Here is an 18,300-nt window from a genome sequence, read left to right as displayed (position 1 = left end):
TTGCTGAAAAGATAAAGATAAGATCTAATTTAACAAATTGAAATTTGAAGATAAAATCCTAACTAACATAATCCTAACAAGCCTAATCTAATTTGATCTGATCAATTTCGGTTAGATTGAGTTGTTGACGATTTGAATTTGAATTAGCCTTGAAAATTCATCTAATTAATCTGACCGAATTAATCATAGAACTTTCTTGCTTAAGTGGACTTGGTTAAGTATAGCCACAAGTTGGTTATGAAATTGTTACATTGTTCCTATTTTCATGCCATCTTGTTTATGCTACACCACTTAGCCACTATTATACCAAATTACAAGGAAATAAATAATTTCTCAATCCCAAAATACATTTAATTAAATACTAAAATACTTGAATAAAAAATAAACATAAATCCTAGACTACAGGAGAATTAAATTCTCATTTATTAACAACAATGCAAATAAAATAAACCAAACTATGTTATGAATTCTTCGCAAGAACATGGCCTCCAAAAATCATAGGTCGCCCCCCTGGTTTACATCAGACCCTCCTTCTTGAAAAGAATTTGTCCTCAAATTTGAGGTACCATCACCTCCTGGATCAAAGACCATCTTCCTGAATTGTTTGAACCAATTCTCCACATATTCATCATTGGTTATACCCATGATGAATAGTCCAACAATAACACATGCACCAAAAAGTAATTGTGTGATGAAACGTTCATCCTTAAAAAACTCCGTAAGAATCGAGTCATTAAGGCTTGTCCTAATCACATCCATATGAACAACTTGTCCAATGTAAAAGTTAGCCAAAAAATATGGATGAATAGGTGTTGCTTCTTTAATAAGGATCACTCCAAAGTCTTGCAAAATCTTGTGAATAAAACTAGGCAAAGACTTGTTAGTAGTAAAAAAAATTCTTTACCCTGGAGTGGAGGTAGGGGCTGTTTTGTAACCAAAATATTCTCACTTCCCTCTTTTTCAACTTCCTTTTTACACACAATTGCCTTTTTCTCCTCCTCAATTTTTTTCTTCAGAGTCTTCTGATCCTCAATCACTTGTGCAGGAGATAAGGGACGTAACACCATCTTTCGATTTTGGTGAAAAAAAGTGTATTTGTTTGAGAATCCATCATGGATGGTCCTCTTATCCATGTGCCATGGACGACCCAAACGTATATGGCTGGTCTCCATGTGAACCACATCACAAAGAACTACATCTTCATATTTCCCTATTGAAAAGGGAACCTCCATTTGCTGGTTCACAATAATCTCCCCAATCTCACTTAACCATTGTAGTTGGTAAGGAGTGGGATGTGGTTTAGTCGCAAGGTTTAGTTTTGAAACTAACCTTGAACTAACCATGTTGGTACAACCACCATCAATACTTAATAGGCAGATGTTTCCTTGGACCAAACACCTAGAAAGGAAGATGTTTGTCCTTTGGTTGGCCTCATCGGCCATGACTTGGGTTTCAAGCCAAAACTAGGTCTAATGACAACCTCTAGGGGCTGCCTTAGAATTAAGATCGTTTTAGCTTGAAGTCTTGAGCTTTTTAAACTGTAATTCATTTTTGGTGAATTGTGGGAATTTGGGGTTGTTTTGGTGAGGGAAATGGAAAAGATTAGGAGGGGAAGCGCCACAAGCATGAAAGCTTGATAAGCTATGAGGTTCGCCACAAGTAAGGAAGCTTGATAAGAACTTGTTAATGGTGTCCACGACCAACCTAGGTTTAGGAGAAGTGCTATCAACTAAAACAATTCAAATTTACTCAAAATTCAACTTAACTTTAATTAATGATTTGATCAAAATATAAATAGGCAAAGTTGCCTTGGCTGAATAGATAAAATAGAAGATAGAATTCAAATTACCTTCTAGTAAACATAAAAATATAATCCTACTAACAAGCCTAATCTAATTTGATCTGATCAATTTCGATTGGATTGAGTTGTTGACGATTTGAATTTGAATTAGCCTTGAAAATTCCTCTAATTAATCTGACCAAATTAATCATAGAATTTCCTTGCTTAAGTGGACTTGGTCATCTTTTCTTCGTCCCTTAAGTATAGCCATAAGTTGGTTCTGAAATTGTTACATTGTTCCTATTTTCATGTCACCTTGTTTGTATTACACCACTTAGCCACTACTATGCCAAATTACAAGGAAATAAATAATTTCTCAATCGCCAACATACATCAAATTAAATACTAAAATACTTGAATGAAAAATAAACATAAATCCTAAGACTACATGAGAATTAAATTCTCATTTATTAATAACAATGCAAATAAAATAAACTAAACTATGATATGAATTTTTCGCAAGAACATGACCTCCAAAAATCATAGATCGCCCGGTAATTCTGCTTTGACTTAGGGTTAACAATATAAACAAAACACCCCATATAAGCGTCCAAAATTTACACCTTCAATGCATTTTCACCGTCATAACCAAACCAGTATCTTGCTGGAACATTGAATAATGGTGTTGTAAAAATAGTACCACTACATACTTTTAATAAATATTCATTTTTGTCTCCAACAATATAACTATCATTTAATGTCTCTGACAATTAAGAATTATTTTTAGTCCCAATAGTGTTTTATATAAGTTAGTTAAGTCATTGACAATGTTTGATGTCAGATAGTTAAGTCCCTTTGGAAGGATTTTATTGACTAAGATCAAATACCGTCAGGACTAAAAATATAATTTTCATCTAAAAGTAATCAAAGTGAAGGATTACTATATTATTAGGGGCTAAAAAGTAATTTTCATATGTTAGAATCTAAAATGAAAAGTGATTACCATCTGGGGAATAAAATTGAGTATCTACTCAAATTAATTTGTTTTGTTCAAATATTTTTTTTAAAAACCTTCTGTTTCGGTCAAACATAGGCATATTGTCCTCTACGTTCACCCTAAGGATATAATCAAGAATAAACAAATCCCATAATGGGTGCCACCTAATGAATTCTAAGACAATCTCAGGGTCAACATTACGATGATAATAGCATGCTTCCATCACATGATGTTACACTATTTGTTTGCTATAATCAAGAATGTCAAGTTAGGATCCAACAAATATACAAATTGGAATATGACTTTTCGAGACCACGTTGTACTAAATGTTGGCCACGGTAACCTTGGTTGACTACTAATACCAAGAACAAATTGAAACATTCATCAAGAGACAAAATTAATTAATACAACTTGTTAGTTTTCTTATAAATTTTAGGGTTTTGCTCCATAATGTCGGCCACATTAAGCATAAGACAAAAATACTCCTAATATCTATGCATCACCACTGTAAAGATTTATATATAATCACTATGTTATATACTACTCATTTAATTTTTTTTGAAGAGTCAATAATGATTAAATATAAATGATGGATGTTGCAATAATAATTTATAGAACTCATACACTGTTAGTAAATACATTTTTTTCTAGGAAACTATAACACGGTTCACATATTCCTAGTTGCTAATTTACAAACACTTTGCAAATTGTAACCTAAAGTGCCTCCTGGTGTTTACTACTAGCTGTGGCCAAAAAGAGTGGAATTAGGTCAACTTTTGTTCTCCTCATGATGCATGTTTTATGGACCAACCGACAAGTGCTAGTTGTGTATAGGAGGTCGTTTTCTAACGTTGTGATAATCCATAGTGAAGTATTCTGAAGAGTTATCCCCTTCCATCCATTCTTGCTTTGATTTCTTGTTGCCAACCATCATGTTTTGGATTCTACGGTAATGCTTCACTGAAAAGGTTGCACAATTTCATAATGAAACATGGTGAATTAATGAATGGAATCTTGTTATTTTAAAATTATACATCTACACTCTATGTATAATGCCCATATGTTACTTTTGACGCACACATATATATAACATGTCAAAAGGTTTGGTCATTTTATTGATGGCAGAATACATGGGAAATTAGCATAGAGACTCCTCCTTATGTGAAAGCTTAATTCTTGTGTTTTTGAAAATGTACCGAAGGAATTTGTTGTTCATAACAACGAAATTAGGCAGCAAAAATAACACAGGAAAAGGTGGTGGTTTTAAATGAAGATATATCCCATAATATGTCACCGTATATATATATATATATATATATATATATATACCATGCAATTATTCAAGTGATTTCTTTATGAAGTAAGCAGTAAATTAATTAGTAATATAATAACTATTTTTGTTGTTGCTCAATACCTGCTGGAAGGTAATCATTCTGCTTGTGTGATGCGAGATCTCTGACTTCAGCATATTCTTGAACCTACTTTTTATGATAGTTTAACAATAATTAGCATAAATGATGATAAGCAATTAGTTAATGAATACTAAAGTACCATATATATATATATATATATATATATATATTTTTTTTTCAAGCAGTACCTTGTCGGTGAATCTTAGCTTTCTAGGCAAAGCTGGGAGAGAAAGCTGCTGCATATAATTATTTCCACTGACTGCTTCTATCATACACGAGTTAACATTAATGATTACAAGGAGTAGATTATAATTTAGGAACTTATCCACTGATATAAAAGTTGATGAAGAAATTAAGAGAAAGTGAAAGAGGGTGTTTACCTTGATGCTGGAGTGAAGGTTGAAATTGAATATGCAAAGAAGTAGAAGGTGGTAATAGAGCAGAGAAGAAAATGCTTAGAAGAGTGATGATGGATATGAGTCTCATTTTGTTTTCTTGAGAGCATGCATGAGTGTCTTTCTTAATTTGGTTGGTTTAATTTATATATAACCACAAAGAAGGAAACTTCACAACATACACGCATAAGAGAGATAAAAGAGAGAGAAGACACAAAGCACTAAATGCCGAGTTCCAATACAAGTTATGAGAAAACCTTAAATATTGAACAAGAGGAAGGTTATAAACTAAGGGTATTGTTTGCTTAAGGAAGAAAAAACAGAAATTTTATCCAAGAAAATGATGTTTTCATATAATAGTTAAAGTTGTTTTTTCCATGTTAATCATGATGAACTTATGAGAAAGAGTGAAAGAATGAAGAATAGATGTAGGAGAAAGAAATGTGTATGTATACTTTGATCGAAGAGGAAAAAGATATTCTATTACATTGAAATAATATACTTGCTATTTATAGCTACAAGCTAACTAACTGAACTTCTAAAAATGGAAAGTATCCTAACTACACAAATAGCTTGTTTAATCGATTATCGAGTATAGTTAATTATTATCGAGTATTAATCGATTAACGAGTCTAGCAGGAAGAATTACATTTCTACCAACACTCTCCATTAGTTCAAACTAGCTAGACTTATGTCTAAGTTCTTCAAACTTTCCATTCTTTAATGACATGGTTAGAATATCGGCAATTTGCACTTCATATTCACAAAATTCTAACTTCAACTTCCCTTTACTTACTTTACCTCTTAGGAAGTGAAATATTGTCTTAATGTGCTTGCTTCTCCCATGCACCACTGGATTCTTGGCAAGATTTATTGCTGGCTTGTTGTCAACAATCAACAACAAGCTTTCTTCCTCTTTTCTTAGCTTTAATTTTGTCAACAGAGTTTCTAACCACAGGGCTTGACAAGCAGCCGTACAAGCAGCTATATATTTTGCTTCACATGAAGACAATGCAACCATATATTACTTCTATGAGCACCACCAAGCATGAACACCTAATTTGTTGTACTCTTTCTATCACTCTTGTCTCCACACCAGCCAGTATCACTAAACCCAAGCATGTTCTGATTGAGGCTGCTTTTTTTGGCAGGAAGCGTCAAGCCAAGTTCAATTTTTCCCTTCACATATCTCAGTAGTCTCTTGACTGCTAGTAAGTTAGACTTCTTTGGTGTTTCCATATACCTGCTCACCAAGTCTGGCATACTCCATATGCAATATGGCATTGTGTTGCATAAATATCTTAGGCACCCTATCATATGCCTATATAATATTTTGTCCACCATTGGATCTTCTTCAAGTCCATCAATTTTTGTTGCCAACTTCAATAGGTGTAGAAGCTGAATTGCAGCCTTCCATCTGAAATCTTTTCCATACATTAGAGGTGTATTTTCTCTAATGCATGCAGATTTCAACCTTGGTTATTGTGAATTCTATCCCAAGGAAGTAGGATAGATTCCCTAAGTCACTCATCTCAAATTCAGCCTTCATATCTTCCTTGAAAGCACAAATTTCTCCAATGCTGCTACCAACCACTAATAGATCATCAACATATAGGCACACTACTAACAATTCATCTACTGTTTCAGCCCCTTATGTAACTCCATACTCAGCTCTATACTTGACAAAGTCAAGCTGCAATAAGAACCCATCAATTCTTCTATTCTAGGCCCTTAGAGCATGCACGAGGCCATAATTAAAGAGCTTTATACAGTCTATACATCAGATCTTCCTTGTCTGCAGCCTCAAAATCATGTGGTTGAGTGACAAAAACTTCTTCTTCAAGTGGTCCATTTAGGAAGGTTGATTTAACATCCATTTGATATATGGGCCAGATGTTATAACTTGCCAAGGAAACCGCCAATCTTATGGTTTCTAACCTTGCAACAGGAGCAAATACTTCATCATAATCAAGGCTGTCTTTGTAGAAAACCTTTTGTTCCAAGCCTTGCCTTGTACTTGACAACCTCTTCTTTTGGATTTATTTTCACCTTATATACCCATCTCACAAAGATTGCCTTCTTGCCTATTGGTAATGGAGTAAGCTCCCAGGTTTGATTCTTCTCAATGGAATTCAGTTCTTCTTTCATAGCATCCAACCAATGACTCTTCTTGACTACTTCTTCAAAATTCACAGGTTCCATCTCTGCCAATAAGGACATATGAACCATTTCACCCTCTACAGTGATTTTTGAATCTAGAAAGATTTCATAATTCTCAATCTTGATGGAGCTTGTTTATCTCTCTAATATCTTCTCTGATTCTGAGCCTCAGCTACAGTTGGTTGCTCAACAAACCATGGTTGGTGTCCTAGTACATCTTCATCAAGGTGCAACATAGGATGCTTTTCTAAACCACCCCTATTTTCACTCCAATTCCAGCCTTGTGATTCATCCAACTTCACATCCCTACATAGCATTACTTCTAAGTCAAGGGATTGAAGACTCTGTATGCACCTATGGAGTGGTAGCCAAGTAGGACTAGTTTCTCACTTTTGTCATCCAACTTCCTCCTTTGCACTTCAGGGACATGCTTGTAACAGATTGAGCCAAAGATCCTAAAATGACCCACACTTGGTTTTAAACCTGACCAAGCTTCTTCAGGGGTAACTTCACCAAGTCTTCTTATATGGCATCTATTCAAAATGTACACAGTTGTTGAGACAACTTTTCCCCAAAACTTCTTAGGTGTCTCCTTTGCTCTCAACATGCTTCTAGCCATGTTTAATATGATCATGTTCTCCCTTTCAGCAGTATTATTATGTTGTAGAGTGTATGGTGTTGTTATTTCATGGATCAACCCCTCCTTATTACAATACTAATTCTATTCACTTGATAGGTATTCACCACTACCATCTGTTCTTAATGATTTCAACTTCTGCTCACTTTGTCTTTCAACTTGAGCCTTGAAGTTGAGAAAAGTATTGAGTACATCACTCTTCCTTCTGATCAGGTACACCTAATATATGTTGTCCCTAGTGAATTCTCCTCAAAAGGCCCACACACATCAGAATACACCAACTCAAATGGCCTTGTTGTTTTAGTTGGAATGTAAATAGTAAATGAATTTCTTGTCTGCTTACTTGCAAGACAAATATCACATAATTCACTAGGAGTTTTGATGGGGGAAAACCAGTTACAACTCCAATCTTGCTCAGAAAATCCAGGGCTTTGAAGTTCAAGTGGCCATACCTTTGATGCCATATCCAACTTTCATGAGAAACCTTGGACATTAAGCATATGTGTTGTCAAATTGAATCCCAACCTTGAAAGTTCTGTTGGTGGATAATGGAACCTTCAAGATCATGTTCTTGTCATAATCAAACATCTTCAACTTTCTATTTTCCATCAACATTGTATATCTCTTCTCAAGCAATTGACCAAGGCTAAACAAATTGCTTCTCATCTTGAGCACATACAATACATTGTTGATATATGAGTGCTTGTCATCCTTCCTTTGAATTGAAATATCTCCACTTCCTTCAGCATCAATGGAACTATGGTCTGCAAACTTCACATTACTCTTAGCAACCTCATTCAAGTTCACAAATCAGTCTGTATGACCAGTCATATGGTCAGAGCAGCCTATATCAAGGTACCAACAATCATTCTTGGCATGCTCCTTTTTTGTTGTGACCATGAGCAACACTTTTTCATTTTCTGAATCTTCTCCTTAAGCCATTCTAGCTTCAATTGTTGGTCCACTACTGAAATGCTTGAATATGCACTCAGATGCATAGTAGCCAAAATTGTTACAATTAAAGTACAAAATTTTCTTCTTCTCAAGTTTCTTCTAGTCCATTTTGGCTTCTTGATCTTGTCTACCAAAGTTATGTGAGTAGTTTGAACTAAAGTCTTGTCTAGTTCCATCATATCCCTTTCCCTTTTCACTCTTCCATCTGCCCTTTGATCTCTTTCTACAAACTGCCCTGGCCAGAGAGACTTTTAAAGGATAGGGCTTGAAGAGCTTGATCAACACTTATATCTTAGTTCTTTTCCTTGTTTCTTTGCCCATGTGCCTCCTAGGAACTATAGTGTTCCTCAATCTGAAAGCCTCAAGATCCTTTGATTCTTCGATTACAACAACCACATGATCAAACTTAGGAGTTAAAGTTCTTAACACCTTCTTCACTACCAATTGATCTCTCGTTACTTCATCACATCCCTTCATCGAATTTGTTAGGGATCTAATCTTGGTGAAGTAATCTGAGATTGTGTCACCATCCTTCATCTGTAGAAGTTCATACTCCCTTCTTAAGGTCTACAACTTCATATTCTTGACCTTCTCATCTCCTACATAGCATTTACCAAAATTGTCACAAGCCTCCTTTGAAGTTTTGGCATTTACAATCTTTTCAAAATTTGATTCATCCATGCATTGATGAATCATGAACAAAGTCTTACACTCTTTCTTCTTGCATTCTCTGAAGATGGATCTCTAGGCTTCAGTGGCATCTTCTTCCATTGTTTGATACCCATCTTGCACTACTTCAAGAACCTCTTGATAACTAAAGATGACCTTCATTTAAACATGCCATCTTTCGTAGTTCTTTCCATCAATGGTCGATAGTGTCATTGTGAATCCACTATTGTTTGCAATGAGGAGGTTGTTCTTGCTTTCTTCCTTCTTTTCACAAATCCAAGATCGAAACAAGAGTTGTATATACCACTGTTAAACTTATGAGAAAGAGTGAATGAATGAAGAATAGCGTAGGGAAAGAAATATGTGTGTATACTTTGATTGAAGAGGAAAAAGATATTCTATTACTTCGAAACAATACACTTGTTATTTATAACTACAAGCCAACTAACTGAACTTCTAAAAATGGAAAGTATCATAACTACACAAATAACTTGTTTAATTAATTATCGAGTGTAGTTAATTGATTATCGAATATTAATCGATTAACGAATTTAGTAGGAAGATTTACATTTCTCTCAACACATCATCATCTTTTCTACTTCTGAAGTAATTTTTTGGTCTGCAAAAGTAATATTACTAAAAGCACAAAAAGTGCATAGTTAGTACAAGTGAGACATTGTAGGGGATTTGTTACCCAATCAAAAAAAATTATTGAATCTTTGTTCGTTTGTTCATTGATCATAGCCAATATTTTAGCCTCCCAAATTTTAGAATTTGTTGAAGAAGACTGAAGTGAGTTAAATATAACATCATTACTAGATAACCAAAACCTATAAGCATTAACCTTTTCTAAATATCTCGTCTAATTAAAGAGGGTGGGGCTTATAGAAGCAACCCTCTATTCAACCCTTGGTTTCCAATTTTTAGTCTTAACATGTTGGGATATCTCAATATATCCCTCCTTCAACCATGGCAAAGCAAGACTAATAGATCGCATTTGGCAAGGCTCATATAAGTGAAAAGTAAATCGGTTAATAGATTTATTTGAGTTGGTTGTTGTGTTTGACAAATGAGCTTATAAGTTTATAACTTGACTTATAAGCTTATATTTTCTCTAGTTTTATATTGTGTTAGCACCTCTTATGTTGTCTTATATACCATTTATATATGTTGGTTCAAAAAAAAGATAGTGCAATCAAGACTTCTGAATAAACTAAAGTTTGCAAGTACACTCGAAACCCACAATGTGTACCGACATTCATGCAAGCCAAGAAAATGCTACAGAGGTTCATGCTTTTACAAGTAATAGGAACATGAAATTGAATCAAAAAATATCATGATTAGCACTTGTTTCCAAACGTCGAATTCAAAACAAACATACCTACTATGAACCGACCCATTGGAAGACATGCGATCTTCAATGTTAAGCACATGCATGTGGTTCTTGAAACTGGCGTGCCAAATTTGATACCGTTATGAGTTTTGTTATCCTTAACACTATGGGCTCAAGGTTTAAGAATCTTAAAGTAGCTATGGGAAGTATACTTTAGTTAAATAAATTTTCACCTGCTTACTTTTTCAATACAACTTAATCTTGTCTAGTCTCTAAAATTCAACCTAGAGATATATCATTCTACTAAATACTCTTAACCACAGGAAAAAAGTGTTTTTGTTATAAAGTAATAGTTTATTTATTAACTATTAGTTTACAAGTAACATATATCATTTTATTATAGGCATAAGTATTTAGTAAGAGAATATAATATTATTCAAATTGGAATGTTTATATTTTAGGACAATTCTAACAATTGGTTCAGGATTATAGTTTTACACAAGATAACATTTTACGACTATCAAGATTTAGATTAACCCAGTGGGAGGTTTTCAGTGTAATTAATATCCCATTGTTATAAAATTTGTTGCAACAAGTTCAGCATTATACTTTGATATATAACCTATGTATTCAAAACTCATTTGCGTCCAGTTGGTATCTTATGACGATGAAGTTGAGAGATAATTTTGCATGTCTTATTTCTTTACTAGATGTATAAGATAAATGGATATCCAGAAAGAATTTATGAACACATGCTGTAGTTTATAGAATGACAAGAATTTGATGTAACCAATAGAAATAAAAAACATACATTTGTATGAATCCATGATAATTCCAAATTATGCAATTCACTGCTCCCAACCCTAAGTGCAGTAAGAAGAATGTTGTGTGATTTCAGTGTGACAGTCACAATGCAAACACAAAAGTTCTTATTAGCATAAAGCTCTTTTGTACACTGTCATCCAATCAATTAGAATTAATACTTCAATAAAAATAGTTTCACTAAATTAACAAACAACTAAACTAGAAACTAGACTCACTAAATACTGTGATAATGCATCATTGGATGAAAATACAAAATGTGACAACAAGGGAACTATAGTTTTAGCTAGTGACTCAAGATGCCAACTCCAATTGTACGTGCTTTCTTCCTAGTTCCTACAATAATCAAATCAAATCCAAGACTTATAAACTGTAAATAACTATAATAGTAATCCAAATATCAAAACTGGAAATTATACAAGACATGAAGATATAAGTATCTTAAGGGTCAATTTGAAAGTTGAGTCTTCGAGGGAAAAAATAGGAAATGAAAACTTTAGAGTCGTCTCACAAGTATATTTCACGGCTCTCAAAGCATAAATTTTCTTTTTTTCTCTCTAAAATTCAACTCCCAAACCGATTTTAAGAAAACAAAAGCATCTACGGGTAACCAATTTTCAAATGTGACAAACGTACTCTGGGCAATTACAAACAACTAACAAGTGCCTTTACTTTGGAAGACCAAATCATTTTCCAAAAGAGATAATTAATCAAGGTAGTAGTGTCTGCTATGTATGGGAAGTGTTTTCTAGTTTCTAAACCCGCAATATTTGTGGGTACCTGTGTGGATAGCGGATATTTGCGGGTACCCAACGGATTTCTTATTTTTATTATATATTTATATAATTTGTAATAATTAATATTTAAAAATAATTATTATATAAGTAATATGTTGTATATTTGATAAATTTGTGATCACAGTTAAATAAGTGTAATTTATTAGAAATAATAATAAAATATATGACATATAATATTAAAATAATAATAAATATATATAAAAATTTAATTAAGAACTAAATATTACATTCGCGGGTACTCACGGGACGAGTATCATAAAACTCATTCACACCCATAAGCTATTTTTGCAGATACCCGTTACGAGTATTTCCATGGATACCCATAGGTCGGATTTTTTGTCATCCCTAAAGGTTAGCAACAAACAAAATTTTCGTCGGTGGAACTAGGAGAGAAGAAGCTATGGTGACTAGGGAATCAAGATAATAGGAGTGACTTATATTACCTATAGGATGGGGATCAGTTATCCCCAACCATGTCCCAAAGCCTGTCCAAAACTAATCATAGTGAAACAAAAATAGACAAAATCATGAATGTTTAAATTTTATAACTAATGTGGCATATTGTGATTGGTTTGAGCAGACTTTGGGACATGCTTGGGGACAGCCGAACCTTGTCAATTATTACCTATATATAACAAAAAAAATGTCATCATGACATGTGTCAATCTCTTAATCAAAACTTTCCCACCAAAATATGTCTATGTTAATGATACGTACCTTTCAACATTGTATATTTCTTTCTTATACATTGTACATTTTAATACTAATGATTAATAGGTCATTTAGTTTTTATTCTATAAAGAAATTACATCTCACAATGAAGGGGATTTAATCCCTTTTCACATTTGAATTACTTTTCCCTCCATTATCATTTCATATCTCCATCTTCTTCTCTCCCCCTTTCGTTTCATATTTCTCTCTTCTTCTCTCTCATGTCTACAATACCATATTTTATTCGTCAATCATCATTTCGTTTAAAACTAATATGATGGCTTTTGTATCCCGCTACTCAATCTTCATCATTGTAGATTTGTTCTTATTTTATGAATATGTTGTTTAAAATGCATTTTTATTGATTTTTTCATTCATTTGTTTATTTCTAGATATGTTCTTATTTTCTAGATCTTTTAATTGATTTTCTGTTTATTATATATATATATATATATATATATATATATATATTCTTACTTTTTCTTTGATTTTGTTGTTTAGTATTTCATTGATTTGTTTATTTTGTATATGTGGTATGATTGATTTCATTATTTTGTAGATTTGTTTTTCTAATAATCATATTCCTTAGTGTCTCATTTACAAGGATTTCATCCTTAACAATTACCAAACCCTCAAAAACTATGATATGTACTTGATCTCCATTTATATATATACACACACATTTAGTTACAAGTTACAATATTGTATTTGTTTGTTTGTCGTTATGAATTTATTTATCTTGTCTCGCCTTTATCATCTTATTTCTTCATTTGTAGTTTGACTTTCCTTTAAAGCATCTATATAGGTTAGTTTTATGTCTATGTTTAAATTTGGAACCGTTAACATGCAATTTGTTTTGATTGATTGAATTTCATAACATGCATGATTAATTGAGCATATTATATGGTTACTTTAACATTGGAAATTTAATGCACATTTATAATTATATTGATAAAGAAATGATTAAATAATAATGTCATAAAGAAACATAAAAGTTCAAAAAAAATTCAATCATTTACAAAAATGACATTACACGGAATTAATCAATTGTTAGTTACACTTTATAAGCCAAAATTATTAGGCATGATTGCCTTTGAATATCTTTTATTTCATTATCTAAAAATTAAATAATTGTTCTCACAATTAGTTTTGTGATTTGATTTTTTATGGCATTTTTTGTTTTTAATAAATGTGACAATCAAAATATTAAAGCAGTTTGATTTGATTGTGATAATCAATTGATTTGATTTATATTTTGATTAAATTATTTAAATTCCTTAATTTTAAGCAATGCTCATTATGGATATAAATTTGTATAATCATAAATAATAAAATTTCAGAATATTAATATTTAATTCAATTTATATTCTATTTTTTGTTTGAATTTATGGATTAGTTACAAAAAAGAATATAAATTTGCAGTATTATAATTAATAAATTTGTGGAATATTAATTGAATAATATCCACTCATTAATGTTTTACATCATTTCCAATAATTTGTTTATATTTGAATTCATTAAGCTATAATTTGTTCTAATTCATTGAATTTCATAACGTGCGTGATTAATTAAGCATATTACACGATTACTTTAACATTAGAAACTCCATGCACAATTATAATTATATTGATAAAGAAATAATTAAATAATTATATTTTTAATGTCATAAAGAAATAAAAAAAACTCAAATTTTATGGATCAGTTAGAAAAATAATATTATACACAATTAATCAATTGAGTTAAATGATCAAATATAATAAGATGATGATATAACGCATTAACTCTATAATATATGTGATTTATTCAGCACATTACACAATTACTTTAACATTGCAAACTTAATATACATTTGCAATTATATTGATAAATAAACAATTAAATAATTCTATTTTTAATGTCATAAAGAAATAGAATAATTCAAATTTTCTAGATCAGTTAAAAAATGTTATTATAGACATTTAATAATTAAATTAAATGGTCAAAGATGTTAATTAATTTTATATTCATCACATAAATAATTGCATATTATAATTCATATATTGTGGATAAATCACAATATATCATTGTCCATTATAGGACAATAATAGTACAAAATTATAAATTTGTTTTTCCTGAATCAATATCTTTATCTTTATTTCATACATTGTTGGATTTTTCAAGTTATCATCTTATTTTTTTAGTTGAATTGATTTTGACAATTTTTTTTTACAAACTGTTAAAAAATCTATTCATACGAGTTTACTTTAGTGCCTAAGAAAGAAATTGTAAAATTACAAAAAGATGAGGATAACTATTTAAAAATAAAAGGGATATGGTTACCTATGCAATATTAAAATATGATATTACTATAGCAATATTAAATTAAAATAGTAGAATCATAATATGTAGTTATTTTAAAGGCAAATAATATTAATATGTATTTTTATACTAATCTTATTTTAGAATCAAATAATAATAAAATTATAAATTTATTGATGATTTTTTTTTAATTAATAGGATACTACTAACTATATCATCTTATGTATGCATATGCCCACTGGGAGAGTTAGCCCCATGTACCTGTGGGTGTTCCCGGGTCGGACAGATTGCCTTCAGTGCGAGGATACCTGTGGGAAACCAAAAAAAATCTTATGTATGCATAAAATGCAATGTGGGGAAAGTCGAGCCATATGTTAAATCGGAAGAGGTCTCGTATTAAGTTTAACTGGTTTAAACAGTTAAACCGTATGATCTGACCGTATAATTTTATACATAATTAATAATTTTTATCTTTAAAAATATAATTATGTGTAAATGTAAAGTCTTAAATAATTAATAATTATATTGAATTAACATATCTTCATCTTTTTTAATTGAACCTTCCAGTTTACTTCTCAGGTTAATATCCTTGAACCAGGTTTAACACAACTGAACGGGAATTTCCCCTATTCAAAGTGGTTTAAACCTCATTTGGTTATGACTGCAAATCAAAGTCGTTTTTAAGTTCGGTCAGCAGTCAGAGCGGTCGAATTGTCAAGTCCAATCCAGTTCTCATAACACTGATAAAAAGAGAAGCGAACTGACTCTCTTGAAGTTTACTCTCAACCATCAATATCTAAAAACTCATCAATCACTTTGATGTTGAACTGTTGTAGCCACGAGGAACGACTAAATTAAATCATTATCATATTAAGGAGAATAAGCCATCTTCCAAGCTTTCATTAACAAGGTAACAACAAAGTCATTTTATCTTAGTTTATTAAATAACTACATCAAGTTATTCAATAATATTTGTAACTAAAATGGAATTCATGAAGAAAGAAAACAAGTAGAAGACGTAGGCTAAAGATATTGGTTTTTGAAAGAACTATTAATAGTTTGAAGATCATATAAAAAAAATCAGGCATAATAGCTTCCTTTTAATTATTGTCAAAAATATCTTAATGCATAATGATAGATTAAAAAATAAGTTTGTTTACACAAAATAATTTCCTTCAAGTACTTTCTCAAATTCTCAGCACTTCCTCCAACAAAGTTAATTAATCCATGAAAAATCACATAGAAGTATATCTTGGAATGTAATGATGATATACTTTAATAGTGGAGTCTGAAGTTCAAAATACAACAACTAATTTGCCATCATGATTTACAAATCCATGGTAGACTTTGTTGTTATGTATATTATAAACATTGTTTGTGCATTCATTTATGTTCCTTAAATTTTGTTGTTTTTCACATTGTTAGTTGTTGGAAACTTTCGCACTAATCTATTTATTATCCAAAGTCCTCACATGTAATAAATTACGAACAATTATGTAGAAACAAAGATTTGAACTAAAGTTTAATTTAGTGAGATTCAACATAAAAATGTTAGTTATTATACCATATTGGAAATTGAACTCATGTAATAAAGGATAAAAGATATTGAATTTTATTGATTTTGAATGACAGATACACATTGTATATTTATACAAAGAGATTTTACTTGAAGAATAAGCTAACTAAAATAACTAACTTAGCTAACTAAGGCTTAACAAACTAAAACATATTTATCACATGTCAAATTAAAAAATGCTCTGCTGAAATCTTTTCTTATAGAAGAATAATGCATAAGCTCATATCAAGAGAAACAATGTCAATGGACTTGTCTAGGAACAGGCCACATATGCATCAACTGATGCAGACCTGATGCGCTAACATGCACCACTGATGCGCCAACCTGCATATATGTGTCGGTCAGAAATTCTTCTGATGCGCCAACCTGCATATATGTGTCGGTCAGAAATTCTTCTGATGCGCCAATGCATGTCTCGGTTATCCAACAACATGGTGCACCAAGTCCTAGAAACCTGACTTGATCAAGAAAAAAATTTGGTACGTATGACCGAGGTAGTGACACGGTCACGATGTCCAGCTAGCTCGGTCAGAATTAAGAACTGACTTCGCCATGACTCGAGCAGTGGCATGGTCACGATGCCTAGCTGCCTCGGTCAGAATTAAGAACTGACTTGGCCATGACTCGAGTGGCACGGTCACGATGGTGTGTTTGTTTGGAGGAAGGGTCATGAGGGTCCATGTGTTGTTTTGTTCAAGGGCAAGGAGTTCATTTTTCCTAGCCTGTATCTAGTGTGTAGATTTAATGGCTTGTTTATATGTCTTTGGTTCATCATGTGTGATTATGGAGAGGGAATGATGAAGGTGGGTGGTAGGTACAGATTCATAAGATAAAACAGTATGAAGGGGATGCTTGATAGAGGGATCATGAGTCATAGGTGAAGATATTAATAGGCTGCAATGAAAATCTCGCAAGTAAGTTGAAGGGTGGGAAACCCTCTGAGATCTTCTGGTTGGAAAAGGAGGTTGAGTAGGAGAGGATTGAGGCTCATGTGTTTGGTTAAGGTCAGGGGAATTTGTAATCTCTGGAATTGTTGGTGATGGATTAGGAGGATCTTGGTTGGGTGGACATGTATCAAATAAGATAGGAAATAGGCTAGCATTAGGGTGTGTAGTATCAGTAGAATCAGGTTCAGAGGCAGGCTGGTAAGGAAAAATATTTTCATAAAGGACAGCATTTCGAGATATATATATATATATATTTGAAGAGGACAAAGCCATTTGTTCCATTTTTGTGGCCAAGAAATATAAATCTTTTGGCTCTAGGATCCAATTTGGATATGTTATTAGTTAAGGTGGATGCAAAACCAAGACAACCAAAAACCTTAAGGTGTTGCAGGTTAGGCATCTTGTTAGTTAGGACTTCAAAGGGAGATTTCATGTTAAGAACAGGACTTGGCAGCCTATCGAAAACTTCTCCTTAAGATCATCCCAAAGTTCTTGAGCATTATCTATGTAGACTATGCTTTAGGAAATGCTTGGGGGTAAGGGATCTTGTGATCCAAAAAATGACCATAGTATTACATCTTTCCCACGCATCATAACTTGGATCATACTGTTCTAGCATTCTTATGGCACCACTAACAAATTTGAATTTTTTCTTTGAGAGCAAGGCTCTCTTCATTGACCTAGACCATGATTGATAATTGTTACTATCCAAGGGAGGTGATACAAGTATAGCTCCTAGACTCTCACCTGGATGCAAATAGTAATGATTTTGTGTTTGATCAACCTGTTGATAAAGATATTAATGAACTTCA

General features: G+C 32.2%; 1 protein-coding gene across 1 annotated transcript; it reads right to left on the bottom strand.

The window, feature by feature from the left end:
* On the bottom strand, nucleotides 3,598–4,696 carry LOC109355717. Its single transcript, XM_019598910.1, has 4 exons — nucleotides 4,570–4,696; nucleotides 4,378–4,454; nucleotides 4,192–4,255; nucleotides 3,598–3,737 (listed from the first exon to the last, which is right to left on the bottom strand). The coding sequence occupies exons 1-4, from the start codon at nucleotides 4,673–4,675 to the stop codon at nucleotides 3,598–3,600; spliced, it is 387 nt and encodes a 128-aa protein (XP_019454455.1). The 5' UTR covers nucleotides 4,676–4,696.

The sequence above is a fragment of the Lupinus angustifolius genome, chromosome LG09 (genome assembly GCF_001865875.1).
Source record: "Lupinus angustifolius cultivar Tanjil chromosome LG09, LupAngTanjil_v1.0, whole genome shotgun sequence".
Classification (NCBI taxonomy): domain Eukaryota; kingdom Viridiplantae; phylum Streptophyta; class Magnoliopsida; order Fabales; family Fabaceae; genus Lupinus; species Lupinus angustifolius.
The sequence above is the reverse complement of the archived record's forward strand: the minus strand, read 5'-3'. Positions and strand labels throughout refer to the sequence as shown.